The sequence below is a fragment of the Haliotis rufescens genome, unplaced genomic scaffold, assembly GCF_023055435.1.
Source record: "Haliotis rufescens isolate VD_foot unplaced genomic scaffold, xgHalRufe1.0.p SCAF_100, whole genome shotgun sequence".
In the NCBI taxonomy this organism is placed as follows: domain Eukaryota; kingdom Metazoa; phylum Mollusca; class Gastropoda; order Lepetellida; family Haliotidae; genus Haliotis; species Haliotis rufescens.
This window is the reverse complement of record NW_025963781.1, coordinates 534598-555000: the sequence shown is the minus strand read 5'-3', so window position 1 is coordinate 555000 and position 20403 is coordinate 534598. Positions and strand designations below refer to the sequence as shown.

The 20403-nt window shown below is 43.2% G+C and overlaps 1 protein-coding gene across 4 annotated transcripts in view; it reads left to right on the top strand.

Annotated features, from left to right (window-relative positions):
• Window positions 1–19515, top strand: part of LOC124120529 (multidrug resistance-associated protein 1-like) — a 59175-nt gene extending 39660 nt beyond the window's left edge. For 2 of the 4 annotated variants that reach the window (XM_048391872.1, XM_048391869.1), the window contains exons 18-30: window positions 1314–1512; window positions 1905–1998; window positions 2512–2641; window positions 8164–8395; window positions 8690–9000; window positions 10831–11030; window positions 13631–13754; window positions 14336–14437; window positions 14721–14867; window positions 15273–15431; window positions 15933–16099; window positions 16762–16956; window positions 18942–19515. In XM_048391872.1, coding sequence (XP_048247829.1) covers window positions 1314–1512; window positions 1905–1998; window positions 2512–2641; window positions 8164–8395; window positions 8690–9000; window positions 10831–11030; window positions 13631–13754; window positions 14336–14437; window positions 14721–14867; window positions 15273–15431; window positions 15933–16099; window positions 16762–16956; window positions 18942–19056 — 2175 coding nt within the window. In that variant the 3' untranslated portion in view covers window positions 19057–19515. The remainder of the gene's footprint in view (window positions 1–1313; window positions 1513–1904; window positions 1999–2511; window positions 2642–8163; window positions 8396–8689; window positions 9001–10830; window positions 11031–13630; window positions 13755–14335; window positions 14438–14720; window positions 14868–15272; window positions 15432–15932; window positions 16100–16761; window positions 16957–18941) is intronic. The other 2 variants (XM_048391870.1, XM_048391871.1) reach the window with 2 other exon arrangements.
• Window positions 19516–20403: the final 888 nt, after the last annotated feature.

The following is a 20403-nucleotide window of genomic DNA, read 5'->3' as shown; positions in this document are numbered from 1 at the left end:
AAGGTAACTGACTATGTCCTACTACTGGCGGTATTTTAAGTCAGACATTGAGTCTTTTTGGTTATAGATTTTTGGTGCCAAAATTGAGGTCGGTAGGTTGAAAACATCTACCATTGGCTATTACAAGTAATGCCCCTGCTAATGACCAATCAGATTCCACCTCTCAGATCTCTTACGTTTGCTTCAAACAAAAAGGCGGCACCGACCCAAGACGATTAAAACAAGTTAATCAAAGAAAAAAGTTTCACATTCCCTGTCTCACAGTGCATGTGCATTGTAGCACAAGGCTTTGGCACGTTGATTGAAACATGAACAGATTTGGAAAATATCTGTCAACGCCTGGACCTGCTTTGCAAATTCTGTAATCCATCGAAACCTGCACGGCACTCGCCATGTTGTTTACGTTCCGTATGTCGATTTCGTTACTCGATTTTGATTGGACTATGCATAGAGTCGTTAGTCCAGCCAAAATATGAAAGATGGAATCTGATTGGTCAGTAGGAAGGGCTAAGAAGGGACATAACTCGTAATAGCCACCGGTGCGGCTGCGATCGAGCCCAGAAATTTCAGCCTGTTCGGCAAAGGTGGAAACTGACTTTTGCAGTCCCTTAGCTCCATTTCCTCGGAACTATGGTTGGAAAGAATAGTAGTTTAAAAAATGTTTTACTTATTTTCTGGTTGGCAGAATAAATAATCAGATAAATCAGATTTTGATCACGCATTCACGCACGTCGCTATATAAGTGTCAATAATCATGAACGCAACGTGACGTCCCATTACACCTCACCTCACCTTGTGTGTTTGTTGTACGCCTGCCATGTCCTAGCAGAAGACATCTGGCTATTGTCTGATACGAAGTTTGTAACATATTTTGTTCGAATGCATTGATACTAAAGGTAGATATATATTTCAATGAATCACAGTCAGCGTGTGTGTGTGCGTGTGTGTGTGTGCTTGTTTTTGTCCGGATGTATGCCCAGTTTATAGTGCTAGCGGACTGAGTTACCATACCAGTGTAACATGAATACTAGTACCACATTTAGACACAGTATACTGATTCCCAGCCGACCAGTCCTTGTTTTAACATCTTAATGCAAAGGACCAGGCAGGGTAACAACAAATACAATATTTTTATCTTTTGATATGACGCGGCTGGGCATCAAACCCCCGACCTTCCGCTCTCCGGGCAGACGCTCTACCACCAGACCAAGGATGTAGAAAGAACTCTATGTATTTTCTTCAAATTATTTGAGCCTGCCAGTGTTTCTGTGAGTCCTGTCTCTCCTGGTCATGTCTGCCTGTTTGAATCCTAGACCCGAGTCCTGGTGACGCACGGCGTGCACTGGCTGCCGATGGTGGACCAGATCGTGGTGATGGTGGACGGTGAAATCTCCGAGCTGGGATCCTATGAAGAGCTGCTCAGTCATGATGGACCCTTCGCTCAGTTCCTGAAGATGTACCTCACTGAGGATATCGAGGATGATGACGACATCGACGACGAAGACCCAGAGAGTAAGTTACTGATTTGGTTGCTGGTTGTTGCTTGCTGGTTGTTGATTGTTGGTTGCTGGATGTTGGATGTTGGCTGCTGGTTGTTGCTTGCTTGTTGTTCGTTGCTGGATGTTGGTTGCTGGTTGTTGGTTGCTGGTTGTTGATTGTTGGGTGCTGGATGTTGGTTGTTGGTTGTTGGATGTTGGTTGTTGGTTGTTGGTTGCTGGTTGCTGGTTGCTGGATGTTGATTGTTGGTTGCTGGATGTTGGTTGTTGGTTGTTGGTTGTTGCTTGTTGGTATTGGTTGTTGGTTGCTAGTTGTTGGTTGTTGGTATTGGTTGTTGGTTGCTAGTTGTTGGTTGTTGGTATTGGTTGTTGGTTGCTGAATACTATGATAAATATGTTTGCTTACAGTCCTAGCCATGAAGTCGAAGATCCGACAGAGAGTGGACTCCATCACATCTGAAACCGTCACGTCTGACGAACAGAGGGCAGCACAATCTCCGAGGTGGGCGTATACTCACACGCAGGATGCATGGTCGAGTGAATGAATGTTGGACAAATCATGGCGGTATTCCCCACTGCGTATGCCAACTCTTTGAAATTATACCATCATACTTCTGTCGCCCTTCAAAATCGTTGACGAAGTCTACTTTCCATACTTCACACCGGATGCAATGTTATCCCAATTCATTCATTATTATCATACAACTATTACTAGAAACCAATAATATAAATATCTTCAGAATTTTATTGTTATTTCCGAGTATCCCCTTGTGTTTTTGAATTGTGTGTGGCTGCTTGTCTGGACTAATGCCGATTTTATAGTGCTGCCCCCTTGAGTTCGTTATAACCGTACTTTACTGTATTTGTAAAAAAGAACATGTAATAGAATAGGGAAGTGGCATGATTATGAAGATTTTGAAAGAAAATTTACATTTTTTTTTTTATAAATTCACTTTTTTATGCTTTAAAAATACAGATACAACAAAATATATAGACACTATATTATTCTTTGCAGAAGGATGAGTCGCAGGTTCAGCAGGACATTGTCCATGTCGAAGGACACAGAGAAGCCAGGGGCACTGGAGAAGAAGGAGGAAAAGAATAAAGACAAACTGATTGAGGAAGAAAAATCTGAAACTGGCAAGGTCAGACTTGTTTGCAATTTTCATTCTGCTTTATTAAAGAGTTCGTCTTTACTGGTTTGTCTGGTCCAGTTATGTACAGGCTGTGGTGATATGGCTGGAATATGGCTGACTCGTGAGTATGGCGTTACAGGAGTGAGTGAGTGAGTTGGGTTTAACGCCGCTTTTAACAGTATTCCAGTTATATCACGGCGTGTCAGCCTAATGTGGGAGGAAAGCCCGAAGTGATGCAGGTCTCAGGTCCCACGAGAGCGAGTATGGTGCTGACAAACCTAGAAAAATAATTGACGCGAACTGGGATTTGAACCCACAATCTTAGGTTTCCGGCGAGTATGGTGTTACACAACAAATCTTTTACAGGTGAAGGCCTCGGTCTACGTAGACTATGCTCGAGCTGTCGTTTTCTTCACAATAACCATGATCTTCGTCCTCTAAGTATCCTGATCTCTTGCAGGTGAAAGCCTCGGTCTACGTAGGCTATGCTCGAGCTGTCGGTGTCTTCACAACAATCGTGGTCTTCGTCCTCTAAGTATCCTGATCTCTTGCAGGTGAAAGCCTCGGTCTACGTAGACTATGCTCGAGCTGTCGGTGTCTTCACAACAATCGTGGTCTTCGTCCTCTAAGTATCCTGATCTTTTACAGGTGAAGGCCTCGGTCTACATCGACTATGCTCAAGCTGTCGTCATCTTCTCAACAATCGGTGTCTTCACAATAACCATGATCTTCGTCCTCTAAGTGTCCTGATCCTTTACAGGTGAAAGCCTCGGTCTACGTAGACTATGCTCGAGCTGTCCGTGTCTTCACAACAATCGTGGTCTTCGTCCTCTAAGTATCCTGATCTCTTGCAGGTGAAGGTCTCGGTCTACATAGACTAAGCTCGAGCTGTCGTTGTCTTCACAACAATCTTGGTCTTCATCCTCTAAGTGTCCTGATCCTTTACAGGTGAAGGCCTCGGTCTACGTAGACTATGCTCGAACTGTCGTTGTCCTCATAACAATCTTGGTCTTCGTCCTCTTAGTATCCTGATCCTTTACAGGTGAAGGCCTCGGTCTACGTAGACTATGCTCGAGCTGTCGGTGTCTTCTCAACAATCGTGGTCTTCGTCCTCTAAGTATCCTGATCTTTTACAGGTGAAGGCCTCGGTCTACATCGACTATGCTCAAGCTGTCGTCATCTTCTAAACAATCGGCGTCTTCACAATAATCATGATCTTCGTCCTCTAAGTAACCTGATCTCTTGCAGGTGAAGGCCTCGGTCTACGTAGACTATGTTCGAGCTGTCGGTGTCTTCTCAACAATCGTGGTCTTCGTCCTCTAAGTATCCTGATCTTTTACAGGTGAAGGCCTCGGTCTACATCGACTATGCTCAAGCTGTCGTCATCTTCTAAACAATCGGCGTCTTCACAATAATCATGATCTTCGTCCTCTAAGTAACCTGATCTCTTGCAGGTGAAGGCCTCGGTCTACGTAGACTATGCTCGAGCTGTCCGTGTCTTCACAATAACTATGATCTTCGTCCTCTAAGTATCCTGATCTCTTGCAGGTGAAGGTCTCGGTCTACGTAGACTATGCTCGAGCTGTCCGTGTCTTCACAATAACCATGATCTTCGTCCTCTAAGTATCCTGATCTCTTGCAGGTGAAGGCCTCGGTCTACGTCGACTATGCTCGAGCTGTCCGTGTCTTCACAATAACCATGGTCCTCGTTCTCTAAGTATCCTGATCTCTTGCAGGTGAAGGTCTCGGTCTACGTAGACTATGCTCGAGCTGTCCGTGTCTTCACAATAACCATGATCTTCGTCCTCTAAGTACCCTGATCTCTTGCAGGTGAAGGTCTCGGTCTACGTAGACTATGCTCGAGCTGTCGTTGTCTTCACAATAACCATGGTCTTCGTCCTCGAAGTATCCTGATCTTTTACAGGTGAAGGCCTCGGTCTACGTAGACTATGCTCGGGCTGTCGTTGTCTTCACAATTACCATGATCTTCGTCCTCTAAGTATCCTGATCTTTTACAGGTGAAGGCCTCGGTCTACATCGACTATGCTCGAGCTGTCGCTGTCTTCACAATAACCATGATCTTCGTCCTCTAAGTATCCTGATCTTTTACAGGTGAAGGCCTCGGTCTACGTAGACTATGCTCGAGCTGTCGTTGTCTTCACAATAACCATGATCTTCGTCCTCTAAGTGTCCTGATCTTTTACAGGTGAAGGCCTCGGTCTATGTAGACTATGCTCGAGCTGTCCGTGTCTTCACAACAATCGTGGTCTTCGTCCTCTAAGTATCCTGATCTCTTGCAGGTGAAGGCCTCGATCTACGTAGACTATGCTCGAGCTGTCGTTGTCGTCACAACAATCATGGTCTTCATCCTCTAAGTATCCTGATCTCTTGCAGGTGAAGGCCTCGGTCTATGTAGACTATGCTCGAGCTGTCGTTGTCTTCACAATAACCATGATCTTCGTCCTCTAAGTATCCTGATCTCTTGCAGGTGAAGGCCTCGGTCTACATCGACTATGCTCGAGCTGTCCGTGTCTTCACAACAATCGTGGTCTTCGTCCTCTAAGTATCCTGATCTCTTGCAGGTGAAGGCCTCGATCTACGTAGACTATGCTCGAGCTGTCGTTGTCGTCACAACAATCATGGTCTTCATCCTCTAAGTATCCTGATCTCTTGCAGGTGAAGGCCTCGGTCTATGTAGACTATGCTCGAGCTGTCGTTGTCTTCACAATAACCATGATCTTCGTCCTCTTAGTATCCTGATCTCTTGCAGGTGAAGGCCTCGGTCTACGTCGACTATGCTCGAGCTGTCGTTGTCTTCACAATAACCATGATCTTCGTCCTCTAAGTGTCCTGATCTTTTACAGGTGAAGGCCTCGGTCTACGTAGACTATGCTCGAGCTGTCCGTGTCTTCACAACAATCGTGGTCTTCGTCCTCTAAGTATCCTGATCTCTTGCAGGTGAAGGCCTCGATCTACGTAGACTATGCTCGAGCTGTCGGTGTCTTCACAACAATCGTGGTCTTCGTCCTCTAAGTATCCTGATATTTGACAGGTGAAGGCCTCGGTCTACGTAGACTATGCTCGAGCTGTCGTTGTCTTCACAATAACCATGATCTTCGTCCTCTAAGTGTCCTGATCTTTTACAGGTGAAGGCCTCGGTCTACGTAGACTATGCTCGAGCTGTCCGTGTCTTCACAACAATCGTGGTCTTCGTCCTCTAAGTATCCTGATCTCTTGCAGGTGAAGGCCTCGATCTACGTAGACTATGCTCGAGCTGTCGTTGTCGTCACAACAATCATGGTCTTCATCCTCTAAGTATCCTGATCCTTTACAGGTGAAGGCCTCGGTCTACGTAGACTATGCTCGAGCTGTCGGTGTCTTCACAACAATCGTGGTCTTCGTCATCTAAGTATCCTGATCTTTTACAGGTGAAGGCCTCGGTCTACATCGACTATGCTCAAGCTGTTGTCATCTTCTCAACAATCGGTGTCTTCACAATAATCATGATCTTCGTCCTCTTAGTGTCCTGATCTCTTGCAGGTGAAGGTCTCGGTCTACGTAGACTATGCTCGAGCTGTCCATGTCTTCACAATAACCATGGTCTTCGTCCTCTAAGTATCCTGATCTCTTGCAGGTGAAGGCCTCGGTCTACGTCGACTATGCTCGAGCTGTCGTTGCCTCACAATAACCATGATCTTCGTCCTCTAAGTATCCTGATCTCTTGCAGGTGAAGGCCTCGGTCTACGTAGACTATGCTCGAGCTGTCGTTGTCTTCACAATTACCATGGTCTTCGTCCTCTAAGTATCCTGATCTCTTGCAGGTGAAGGCCTCGGTCTACGTAGACTATGCTCGGGCTGTCGTTGTCTTCACAATAACCATGGTCTTCGTCCTCTAAGTATCCTGATCTCTTGCAGGTGAAGGCCTCGGTCTACGTAGACTATGCTCGGGCTGTCGTTGTCTTCACAATAACCATGGTCTTCGTCCTCTAAGTATCCTGATCTCTTGCAGGTGAAGGCCTCGGTCTACGTCGACTATGCTCGAGCTGTCGTTGTCTTCACAATAACCATGATCTTCGTCCTCTAAGTATCCTGATCTCTTGCAGGTGAAGGCCTCGGTCTACGTAGACTTTGCTCGGGCTGTCGTTGTCTTCACAATAACCATGATCTTCGTCCTCTAAGTATCCTGATCTCTTGCAGGTGAAGGCCTCGGTCTACGTCGACTATGCTCGAGCTGTCGTTGTCTTCACAATAACCATGATCTTCGTCCTCTAAGTATCCTGATCTCTTGCAGGTGAAGGCCTCGGTCTACGTAGACTATGCTCGGGCTGTCGTTGTCTTCACAATAACCATGGTCTTCATCCTCTAAGTATCCTGATCTCTTGCAGGTGAAGGCCTCGGTCTACGTCGACTATGCTCGAGCTGTCGTTGTCTTCACAATAACCATGGTCTTCGCCCTCTAAGTGTCCTGATCTTTTACAGGTGAAGGCCTCGGTCTACATCGACTATGCTCAAGCTGTCGTTGTCTTCACAATAATCATGGTCTTCATCCTCTAAGTATCCTGATCTCTTGCAGATGAAGGCCTCGGTCTACGTAGACTATGCTCGAGCTCTCGGTGTCTTCACAATAACCATGATCTTCGTCCTCTAAGTATCCTGATCTCTTGCAGGTGAAGGCCTCGGTCTACGTAGACTATGCTCGAGCTGTCCGTGTCTTCCCAATACCCATGGTCTTCGTCCTCTAAGTATCCTGATCTTTTACAGGTGAAGGCCTCGGTCTGCGTCGACTATGCTCGAGCTGTCGTTGTCTTCAGAATAACCATGATCTTCGTCCTGTAAGTGTCCTGATCTCTTGCAGGTGAAGGTCTCGGTCTACGTAGACTATCCTCGAGCTGTCCGTGTCTTCACAATAACCATGGTCTTCGTCCTCTAAGTATCCTGATCTTTTACAGGTGAAGGCCTCGGTCTACATCGACTATGCTCAAGCTGTCTTCATCTTCTCAACAATCGGTGTCTTCACAATAATCATGATCTTCGTCCTCTAAGTATCCTGATCTCTTGCAGGTGAAGGTCTCGGTCTACGTAGACTATCCTCGAGCTGTCCGCGTCTTCACAATAACCATGGTCTTCGTCCTCTAAGTATCCTGATCTCTTGCAGGTGAAGGCCTCGGTCTACGTCGACTATGCTCGAGCTGTCCGTGTCTTCACAATAACCATGATCTTCGTCCTCTAAGTATCCTGATCTCTTGCAGGTGAAGGCCTCGGTCTACATAGACTATGCTCGAGCTGTCCGTGTCTTCACAATAACCATGGTCTTCGTCCTCTAAGTACCCTGATCTCTTACAGGTGAAGGCCTCGGTCTATGTAGACTATGCTCGAGCTGTCGTCATCTTTTCAACAACCATGGTCTTCATGCTCTAAGTATCCTGATCTCTTAAAGGTGAAGGCCTCGGTCTACATCGACTATGCTCGAGCTGTCCGTGTCTTCACAACAATCATGGTATTCATGCTCTAAGTATCCTGATCTCTTGCAGGTGAAGGCATCGGTCTACATAGACTATGCTCGAGCTATTGGCTACTTCACAACGTTCATGATCTTCGTCATCTACGGTATCTACCAGTTTGCTAACGCATACTCCAGTGTGTGGCTGAGTCAATGGACTGATGATCCGCTCCTGAAGAACCAGACACTGGCAAACACACCCGACTACCAGAACCGCAACGCCCTGTACCTTGGCGTGTACGGAGGGCTGGGAGTGGCACAAGGTGAGTGTAGAGTCTACAGGATGTACCTCAGAGTGTACAGGGGACTGGGAGTGGCACAAGGTGGGTGTAGAGTCTTCAGGATGTACTTCTACAGAAGTAGTCTACAGAATGTGCCTCGAAGGGTATGGAAGACTGGGAGTGTAGAGTCCAGAAAAGATGCATATTATGTGTATGATTAATTTGTATTTGAAAGCATGCTCTCAACTGTCACACAATTGCTAATTCTGATATAACTGAACTAGAAGGCAAGGTTTTAATGCCATATTTGAGTATGAATTGGTTGGTGTGTTCCAGCGATTGGTGTTCTCTGCTACTCGCTGCTGGCATCAACGAGGATGGTGCGAGCCGCCGGAAACCTCCACGCCAAGATGCTCTCCAACATCCTCCGCTCTCCTATGTCCTTCTTTGACACAACGCCCATTGGCCGAATCGTAAACCGCTTCTCCCGAGATGTTGAGACTGTAGACAACAACCTCCCTTCACTGCTTCGCCAGTGGATCAACATGGTCTTCAACGTCATCAGCACCATCATCGTCATCAGCTACAGCACCCCCATCTTCCTTGTTGTCATCATCCCGCTCGGCTTCCTCTATTGGCTGGTGCAGGTAGGCAACTTACACAGGTGTAGTAGGTGCCTCACTTGAGGACGGCCTTTGTCAGGAGGGTGAAAGGGGGGTGGTTCGATCACGGCCGAGTCATACCACTACAGGTGTAGTAGGTGCCTCACTTGAGGACAGCCTTTGTCAGGAGGGTGAAAAGTTGGTGGTTCGATCCCGCCCGAGTCTTATCAAAACACATTCAAATTGCACTTGTTGTCACAGCTGATGCTCAGCATTAAGGGGATTAAGACTAAGAATTTATGGATGGCAGCTTCTGTATGAGAAGGAGCACAACGTTTCGGAGTATATGCTTACTCCTTCATTCACCTGATGAATCATCTTCCCGAGGCAAGGGAGTTAACTGACTTTAAAAGTCCGCTTTTTTCAACGTTTGGAAACTGGACTTTTATAGTCAGTTAACTCACTTGCCTCCGGAAGATGCTGATGAATGAGGAAGTATATACTCCGAAACGTCATATTCCTCATAATAAAGAAGTTGACGTGCATAAATTCTCTCTATCTCTCATGTGTATCACTTCTAAAAGCTATTCAAAGACTTAAACCAAGCACTGGTCGGCTCGGGGTCAGTGTTATGTGTCTGAGTGGGGTATCCATGTTTTTAACTGCGGCATCGTATCTCAGTGGGCTAGCACTATAAAATTGGCATTAGTGTTCCATATTACTGGCATTTAATATCACATAAAATTCATCCTAGGAATACCAAATATGGTTTATATGCTGGGAATGTAATTGAAATCAAAGGTAAAATTCTCATGTGTTTTCCCAAACATGAGATGGCCATAAACTGGTTCTGTTTTAATAATGATTGGTTGGTTGGTTGGTTGGTTTGTTGGTTTGTTTTTGGTTTAACGCGTTATAACTTCTCTGTGTTCTTATAGATGGCATAAACATTTATATTTCCTGATCCCCAACTTGTTAGAAGAATATATGTGCAATATCCAGTAACATCAGAGAGGCTTGATTGCTGACTGACGAAGTGGATGTTTGTCTTTACAACCCTTCGACTTTCTTTCTTTCTTTGTTGTTTAACGCCAGCTATATGACGGTGGTCTGTAAATAATCGAGACTGGACCAGACAATCCAGTGATTAATATCATGAACATCGAGCCACGCAATTGGCATCGATGACATGCATTAACCAAGTCAGCGAGCCTGACCACCCGATCCCTTCAGTCGCCTCTTACGACAAGCATTGTCGCCATTTACGACAATCATGAGTTGCTGAAGGCCTATTCTACCCCGGATCTTCACGGGTCGTTTTCATAATAGGAATTAAATGGTACACTATATGGTAATTGTTATAAGGAATTGAGTCCCCTAATAAATGTTTTTTGGTTGTTTTTAAAAACAATAATTATTGTTTAATGCCGCACTTAGCAATATTCCAGCTATGTGACTGTGATCTGTAAATAATCGAATCTCGACCAGACAATCCAGTGACCGATATTATGATGGTGTCAGGATCCACGGTGTCTGGGTACTAGGACATGCTATCAACCAAGTCACAGAGTGTCACTACCCAATCTATTCGGTCGCTTCGTATATACGAGGGGCGGTCGGGTAGCCTAGTGGTTAAAGCGTTTGCTCATCACGTCGAAGACCCGGGTTCGATTCCCGGCATGGGTACAATGTGTGAAGCCCATTTCTGGTGTCCCCGGCCGAGATATTGCTGGAATATTGCTAAAAGCGGCGTGAAACCATACTCACTCACTCACTCGTATATACGACCAGCATAGGTTGTTGGGTACCTGACAAAAAGGATATTGTAACGTCCCATCTTCACTCGTGTATTTACACATGTCTTTTCACCATCAGAGATTTTACATCCCGACCTCACGTCAGCTGAAGCGTATCGAGTCCACCACCCGATCACCAATCTACACCCACTTCAGCGAGACTATCACAGGGGCATCCTCCATCCGGGCGTACGGAGCCACGGACAGATTCTACACCGAGTCTCAGGAAAGAGTTGATAAGAATCTGGTCTTCTACTTTGCTGGAATTGCATCCAACAGGTAGGATATGGTGCAGCTTCAATGACTGATTGATACTGTAAATCTTGATACTGTAAATCTTGATCAAATCATCCAACAGGTAGGATATGGTGCAGCTTCACTGACTGATTGATACTATAAATCTTGATCAAATCATCCAACAGGTAGGATATAGTGCAGCTTCACTGACTGATTGATACTGTAAATCTTGATACTGTAAATCTTGATCAAATCATTCAATGGGTAGGATATGGTGCAGCTTCATTGACTGATTGATACTGTAAATCTTGATCAAATCATCCAACAGGTAGGATATAGTGCAGCTTCACTGACTGATTGATACTATAAATCTTGATACTGTAAATCTTGATCAAATCATTCAACGGGTAGGATATGGTGCAGCTTCACTGACTGATTGATACTGTAAATCTTGATCAAATTATTTAACAGCTTCAATGACTGATTGATACTGTAAATCTTGATACTGTAAATCTTGATCAAATCATTCAACGGGTAGGATATGGTGCAGCTTCAATGACTGATTGATACTATAAATCTTGATCAAATCATCCAACAGGTAGGATATAGTGCAGCTTCACTGACTGATTGATACTGTAAATCTTGATACTGTAAATCTTGATCAAATCATTCAACGGGTAGGATATGGTGCAGCTTCACTGACTGATTGATACTGTAAATCTTGATCAAATCATCCAACAGGTAGGATATAGTGCAGCTTCACTGACTGATTGATACTGTAAATCTTGATACTGTAAATATTGATCAAATCATTCAACGGGTAGGATATGGTGCAGCTTCACTGACTGATTGATACTGTAAATCTTGATCAAATCATCCAACGGGTAGGATATGGTGCAGCTTCAATGACTGATTGATACTGTAAATCTTGATCAAATCATCCAACGGGTAGGATATGGTGCAGCTTCAATGACTGATTGATACTGTAAATCTTGATCAAATCATCCAACAGGTAGGATATGGTGCAAACCATGGTTATTGAACAGCTTCAATGATAGATGTGGACTGTAAATCGTGGTTATTGAACAGCTTCAATGATAGATGTGGACTGTAAATCGTGGTTATTGAACAGCTTCAATGATAGATATATACTGCAAACCATGGTTGTTGAACAGCTTCAATTATAGATGTGGACTGTAAATCGTGGTTATTGAACAGCTTCAATGATAGATTTATACTATAAATCATGGTTGTTGGACAGCTTCAGTGATAGATTTATACTATAAATGATTATTGAACAGCTGCAACGATAGATGCTCACTGTAAATTGTGAGATTAATTCGAAAACTGTGCCACTTGCTTGCAGTAATAAAATGACACATCCGTACATGAACATACATGAATGTATGTACAGGTCAATATCAGGAATGGACAGATACAATGTCTTTCTCTGACTTTAACATCATATCCCGGCTTCATTTATTCTGACTTAACATCATATCCCGACTTTAGTTATTCTGACTTAACATCATATCCCGACTTTATTTATTCTGACTTAACATCATATCCCGAATTTATTTATTCTGACTTAACATCATATCCCGACTTTATTTATTCTGTCTTAACAGCATATCCCGACTTTATTTATTCTGACCTTACAAAATATCCCGAATTTATTTATTCTGATTAACATCATATCCCGACTTTATTTATTCTGACTTAACAGCATATCCCGACTTCATTTATTCTGACTTAACATCATATCCCGACTTATTTATTCAGTGTGAGTTGCCCTTTCATGATGTACCGTGGATATGTGTTCTCCTGAAGCTGCATACGACTTCGGCACGACGAGGAACACTTTAACCACAAGGCTCCCCCACATCCCTTAATCACCCACTGCTATGTGGTGTAGAGTGATGCGGGTTTATTTCTAAATGTTGTTCCCCTTACAACTGATGTCATTTAGCCATGGGATGCATCTCAAGTGATATGTTCAAATCTCTTGCCCCTTCTGGAAATAAAAGTGGACGTTTATGAAGATATGTGACTGTGGCTTTGATTTTGGTTGTGAATGACTAGTTTATATGTTGTCTCCCTTACCACTGGCGATCAATGAACCTTGGGTTGAATCTCAAGTGACATTTTCACATCTGTTCACACAACAGGAAATTAAAGTAGAAATGTGTCTGAGGGGTTGATTGTGCTACATTTTCACATCTGTTCACACAACAGGAAATTAAAGTAGAAATGTGTCTGAGGGGTTGATTGTGCTACATTTTCACATCTGTTCACACAACAGGAAATTAAGGTAGAAATGTGTCTGAGGGGTTGATTGTGCTACATTTTAACATCTGTTCACACAACAGGAAATTAACGTAGAATTGTGTCTGAGGGGTTGATTGTGCTACATTTTCACATCTGTTCACACAACAGGAAATTAAAGTAGAAATGTGTCTGAGGGGTTGATTGTGCTACATTTTAACATCTGTTCACACAACAGGAAATTAACGTAGAATTGTGTCTGAGGGGTTGATTGTCCTACATTTTCACATCTGTTCACACAACAGGAAATAAAAGTAGAAATGTGTCGAAGGGGTTGATTGTGCTAGTGACACACGTATCTTCCTGACTGTGTCCAGGTGGCTGGGATTTAGACTGGAGTTCCTCGGCAACATTATTGTGCTGGCGGCGGCCATGTTTGCGGTGATCACGGAGGACATTGAGGGAGGTCTTGTCGGGCTGTCTGTCTCCTATGCCCTACAGGTACAGCTTCTGTACAGATTGGAGTTGTTGAGTTGTGTTTAACGCCGCTTTTAACAGTATTCCAATCATATCACGGCGTGTCAGCTTAATGTGGGAGGAAAGCCCGAAGTGATGCAGGTCTCAAACGTTTAATACTTTGGTGAAACCCACGAGCACGGGTATGGTGCTGACAAACCTAGAAACATAATCGGGGCGAACCGGGATTCGAACCCACAATCATTGGTTTCTGGCGTCCCTAAGGGACGCAACTCTGCACAGCGAATCGCGGCGCCTTAGACGACTGGGCCACCCGTGCCCCCTACAGAATGGAGGCTACATGTTATAAAAAAGTTGTATGGAAGAGCTTTTTAAAAAATGAGTGGGTGTACACATATTTTTTTTTATATTTTCGTTACTAAAATAAACAGTTTCAGGCATTTATGTGCATAAACAAGTGAATCACATGCATCAACATTTTATGTTCACAGATGCCTTGAAATTTTCGTTTATAAAGAATTAAATGTTCAGCTGTTTTTTGTTTGATGCATCTGAAATGTGGTACTGGGTTGCACGAGGACGTTGACCTTTTGTGTGCTCGACAGGTGACAGCTTCTCTCAACTGGATGGTGCGCATGACCTCTGAAGTGGAGACCAACGTCGTGTCCGTGGAACGCCTCAAGGAGTACTCGGAGACCCCGACAGAGGTGGGCGGATGTTTCTCTTGATATTTCCCAGATATTTCTCTTGATATTTCCCCAGGGAAGAAAGAGAAGAATATGACGAGAAAAAGTACAATATTCAAATTAGATATATGTAGATAGTATATAGTATATAGTATATAAAAAAACTGTCGTCGAAGGACAGTAAAATAACTAGATTTATCACAGATTTTATTTAAAACTAGTAGATACCCATAAAAAACAACAACGTAACAGTACAAGATAAAGTTAATGTCAGTTAATGTAGTTATATTTCCTTGTTTCTCAGGCGGAGTGGATTCTGGACCACCATCGCCCCCCTCCATCCTGGCCGCAGAATGGCAAGGTCAACTTTGTGAACTATGCCACGCGATATCGACCCGGCCTTGACCTTGTGCTCAAGGGCATCTCTTGCGAGATTAATGAATCTGAAAAGGTAAGACTGAAGTCAAAGGGATGTGTATCTGCCAAATGTTTGAATCGCTTGTTTACAGCAGCTGATTGTGTGACAGACTTTGAAATGTCCGGTTGTAGTACGTGTGTGTTGCCCCGTGAAGATTGGTCTTCAGCAACTAATCCTTGTCATAAGAGGCGACTAACGGGATCGGGTGGTCAGCTTTCTCGGCGACTTGGTTGATGCATGTCATCGTATCCTAGATGGATACTCATAATATCCATCACTGGATAGTCTGGTCCAGATTTGGTTATTTACAGGGCGTCATCATGTAGCTTGAATATTGCGGAGTGCGGCATTATATACCAAAGACACAAAACAAACTTAGTATATTTTTGTTTTTAAAATTCAGCTAGTTCAGTACAATGTGTGAACTTTCTATCACAGGTTGGAATTGTAGGAAGAACTGGAGCTGGCAAGTCGTCCATGACGGTGGCGTTGTTCCGTCTGATTGAGGCGGCAAGTGGCAGCATCATCATTGACGGAACTACAGCAGGAAATATTGGTCTCCATGATCTCCGGTCCAAGCTGACCATCCTGCCTCAGGTACTCAATGTCTGCAGAGTTACCTCCCGTAGCAATGCCAGGATTTGATGACAATTGGTTTTAGGAATATGATGTCGGTGAGCATATGGACACTGGTGTAAACATCTACATCAGAATGTAGAGTATATGTCGATGGAGGCACTAGCCTCGTAATGGGACAGGTTTGAAACAATGATTCTACCCAATTAAAATCGTTTTATTGGCACCATACACTTGTAAGGTGCCGCAATTTGCTGTGCAGAGGTGCATCCCTTAGGCGTGCCAGAAACCTACGGTCATGGGTTCGAATCCCGGTTTCCCTTACTGTTTCTAGGACTGTCAGCGCCATACGTTGGTTTCGGCAAAATACGAAACACGTAAGACCTGCATCAGTTCTGTCTTTCCACCCACATCTGCAGGAACCTTCCACTGGAGTCGGTGCTTCCGGCATTCCTTCTCCCAGGAGCGATAATCTGCACTGGCAAGTAGCTCGCTGGTTCATCTCTAATACTATCATTCCAGGACCCAGTTCTGTTTTCTGGAACGATGAGGATGAACCTTGATCCGTTCGACAAGTACAGTGACGCTCAGATCTGGAAGGCACTGGCGCACGCTCACCTCAAGAAGTTTGTGCAGGAACTCCCCGTACAGCTGGAATATGAGTGTGGCGAGGGTGGACAGAATCTCAGGTAAATATGTCTCCCACACAGTGACCCAGGTTAGAATAGTTCCCCAACACTCGACTGCTTGTTGTAAGATGTGGTAGTGATGTCCGGTTCAGTCTGATGGGGACCCAGGTTAGAATTCTTCTGCAGAACTCGGCTTCTTGTCGTCAGGGCTCATTCAAAAAAAAATCCTTTGGGACCTAGGTAACAGGTAATAGTTGTTGTCACTGAGTGATTTGACTTAAATTTGACTTGTTTTCTGTAAGTGAGAAATATTAAGTAACAAATAGAATAAGTAAGGAACCAAATGTCTTATAAATTAAAGCGACAACAACCTTTCCATATTCAATAGAAATCTCTGCTGAAATCAGAGTCGATTGTACGATTGTAACTACTGGTTGTCATGGTGGAGGTGGCATTCAATACATCTAAGGGAAGTAGCTCCAGTTGGTCACCACTGTGTGTAAATCTCAATGCTTCAGTATGAATCACAAGTTCAAACATCTCTGTCCTTCATGTTACTTTTAGTTTTCTTTATTTGTTTTGATGCTAAGTAACATTGCTGTCTACTTTATTTGTTTTGATGCTAAGTAACATTGCTGTCTACTTTATTTGTTTTGGTGCTAAGTAACATTGCTGTCTACTTTATTTGTTTTGATGCTAAGTAACTTTGCTGTTGTTTGCAGTGTTGGACAGAGACAGTTGGTCTGCCTGGCGCGGACGCTGTTGCGGAAGACGAAGATCCTGATTCTGGACGAGGCCACAGCAGCTGTGGATATGGAGACAGATGATTTGATTCAGCAGACGATCCGCACCGAGTTCAAGGACTGCACTGTGCTGACCATTGCCCACAGACTCAACACAATCCTTGACTATGACAAGTGAGGCCCTTCTATTCAATAAAAGAACGAACATTTGATTTGCAGGATTGGGAGGGGGCTGGGAGTATTGTTAAAGACAAAAGACATACAATTTGTTTCTCTAAAAGAATGTCCCATTTTTAAGGACCGTAAGCAGTATTTGTCATAAAATCTTCCAGTCGACTTGTTTGTTTGGTGAAACATGGCTACAAATGATATCTTTTTAAGCATTTGCAGGGACCCGTGAAGATCCGGGGTAGAATAAGACTTCAGCAACCCATTCTTGTAGTAAGAGGCGACTAACGGGATCGGATGGTCAGGCTCGCTGACTTGGTTGATGCACGTCATCGTATCCCAATTGCGTGGAACGATGTTCATAGTGTCAGTCACTGGATTGTCTGGTCCAGATTCTATTATCTACAGACAGTGAGTGAGTGAGTGAGTGAGTATGGTTTTACGCCGCCTTTAGCAATATTCCAGCAATATCACGGCGGGGGACACCAGAAATGGGCTTCACACCTTGTACCCATGTCGGGCATCGAGCCCGGGTGTTTGGCGTGATGAGCGAACGCTTTAACCGCTAGGCTACCCGACCGCCCCATTTACAGACAGCCGTCATATCCAATGATCAATCCAGTGATTGATGACCGCCTCCGTGGTCTAGTGGTAGAGCGTCCGCCCGGAGAGCGCACATATTCTCAATTCTCTGGCTCTGTTTCTTTGTCTGCCTACTTCGATCCTAAGCCTATGAGAGCTGCATCTAAATTGTGCTAAGCTTATTCTAAATCTTTTAAGATTGATATCAAACAAATAGTATTCTGGGGAAATAAGTCAAGTATGTTGACTGCGACACTCATATAATATACTAGTACTGCTACTCAACAGAAGTTAAAGGACATCCGATTCTTTCATTTTACTGTAGTTAGTATTTTATGCAATGACAACCGATTCTTTCATTTTACTGTAGTTAGTATTTTATGCAATGACAACCGATTCTTTCATTTTACTGTAGTTAGTCTTTTATGCAATGACAACCGATTCTTTCATTTTACTGTAGTTAGTATTTTATGCAATGACAACCGATCCTTTCATTTTACTGTAGTTAGTCTTTTATGCAATGACAACCGATTCTTTCATTTTACTGTAGTTAGTCTTTTATGCAATGACAACCGATTCTTTCATTTTACTGTAGTTAGTCTTTTATGCAATGACAACCGATTCTTTCATTTTACTGTAGTTAGTCTTTTATGCAATGACAACCGATTCTTTCATTTTACTGTAGTTAGTATTTTATGCAATGACAACCGATCCTTTCATTTTACTGTAGTTAGTCTTTTATGCAATGACAACCGATTCTTTCATTTTACTGTAGTTAGTCTTTTATGCAATGACAACCGATTCTTTCATTTTACTGTAGTTAGTCTTTTATGCAATGACAACCGATTCTTTCATTTTACTGTAGTTAGTCTTTTATGCAATGACAACCGATTCTTTCATTTTACTGCAGTTAGTCTTTTATGCAATGACATCCGATTCTTTCATTTTACTGTAGTTAGTATTTTATGCAATGACAACCGATTCTTTCATTTTACTGTAGTTAGTCTTTTATGCAATGACAACCGATTCTTTCATTTTACTGTAGTTAGTATTTTATGCAATGACCACCGATTCTTTCATTTTACTGTAGTTAGTCTTTTATGCAATGACAACCAATTCTTTCATTTTACTTTAGTTAGTATTTTATGCAATGACAACCGATTCTTTCATTTTACTGTAGTTAGTCTTTTATGCAATGGCATCCGATTCTTTCATTTTACTGTAGTTAGTCTTTTATGCAATGACAACCGATTCTCTCATATGACTATAGTAACCTCTTATGCCATCACAGATTAACTACAGTAATTATGAAAGAATAAGGTGTTCTTTAACTTATTTTGAGAAGTCTTCCGGAATACTGGTGACTGTGGCATTAAACAACTCTCACGTGACTTGTGTCTGTGTTACAGGATCATTGTGTTGGACCAAGGATTGATCAAGGAGTTCGACAGCCCGGACACCCTGCTCAAGGACAAGACCTCCATATTCTACGGCATGGCCAAAGATGCAGGTCTCACGTCTTGATAGAAGCCACACACAAAATATCAGGTCTCATGTCTTGATAGAAACCACACACAAAATATCAGGTCTCATGTCTTGATAGACCCCACAAAAAAAGCAGGTCTCACGTCTGTAAGACACCACACATACACACACATATATACACACGTGTATACGTACACACATATCAACGGCGATTGGACAGATTTAGATCTGGAACTATGATGTCATCGATTCTAAAAATAGCCGTCCAATCAAAATGCTCCGATCAGTGGAAGACCATCATATTTGTTTGTTAGTCACCGTATGATACCTTGGACATAATGTATAAATAAGTATAGGGCTTTTACAGTATCATCTTATTCATGCAGCTGTGCTCATGTTGAAAGGAGCTTGTCTAGAACCTTCGCTATTATGGTTTCTATACTTATAGTCAATGTGTAAAATGGACCGCCTCCGTGGTCTAGTGGTAGAGCCTTCAAAGACGTTAAAAGATGGTACTTGTTGTTACCCTGTCTGGCGCTCGGCCTTAATGGGCTTGTTTAAAACAAGGACTGGTCGGCTCGGAGTCAGTATACTGTGTCTGAGTGGGGTATTCATGTTCAACTGCGGCATAGTATCTCAGTGAGCTAGCACTATATATCGACATCTGTCCGGACTAGTACAAGCAGCCACACACAAGTGCATGCACGTCGCTATATAAATGCAAATCTTGGACGCGACGTTAAACCCCACTTCACCCTCATTTCACCAACGTGTAAAATCAGTCAATTTGTCAAATATTCTGCCTGATATTGCAGTCATTTTGTAAAATGACTAACATTTTCAGTCATTTTACAATGTTTAAAAAAACATGTTTCATAATCAGTAATGAAATATACAATTGCTTGATAGATGCTTATGCTTCTATGAATAAAAATACAATTTATTGATGACTGTGATCACAATGTCTCTTTTTGTGTGCCACTTTTACAAAATAACTGACAATAGTTAACTCAGGATTTTAGATGATTATTTACAAACATTTTTTCTTACATAGATAAAGACTGTGGTGAAGATCTCGTTTCGTGTTAAAAATTTAGATTAAGGAGATTAAGTCATATTTTGTATCATTTTTTTTCAATTACATCTTGATATGCACATTAAATTTTTATGTTCATTGTCTATGAGATATTAAAAGGTGTTGTTTGTCACATAAGACGTCGACTCAGTCCCATTTCTCCTGGCGGTGGGGTAACCTAGTGGTCAAAGCGTTCGCTCGTCACACCGAAAGCCCGGGTTCGATTGCCTACGTGGGTGAAATATGTGAAGCCCATTTCTGGTGTCCCCGCCGTGATATTGCTGGAATATTGCGAAAAACGGCGTAACACT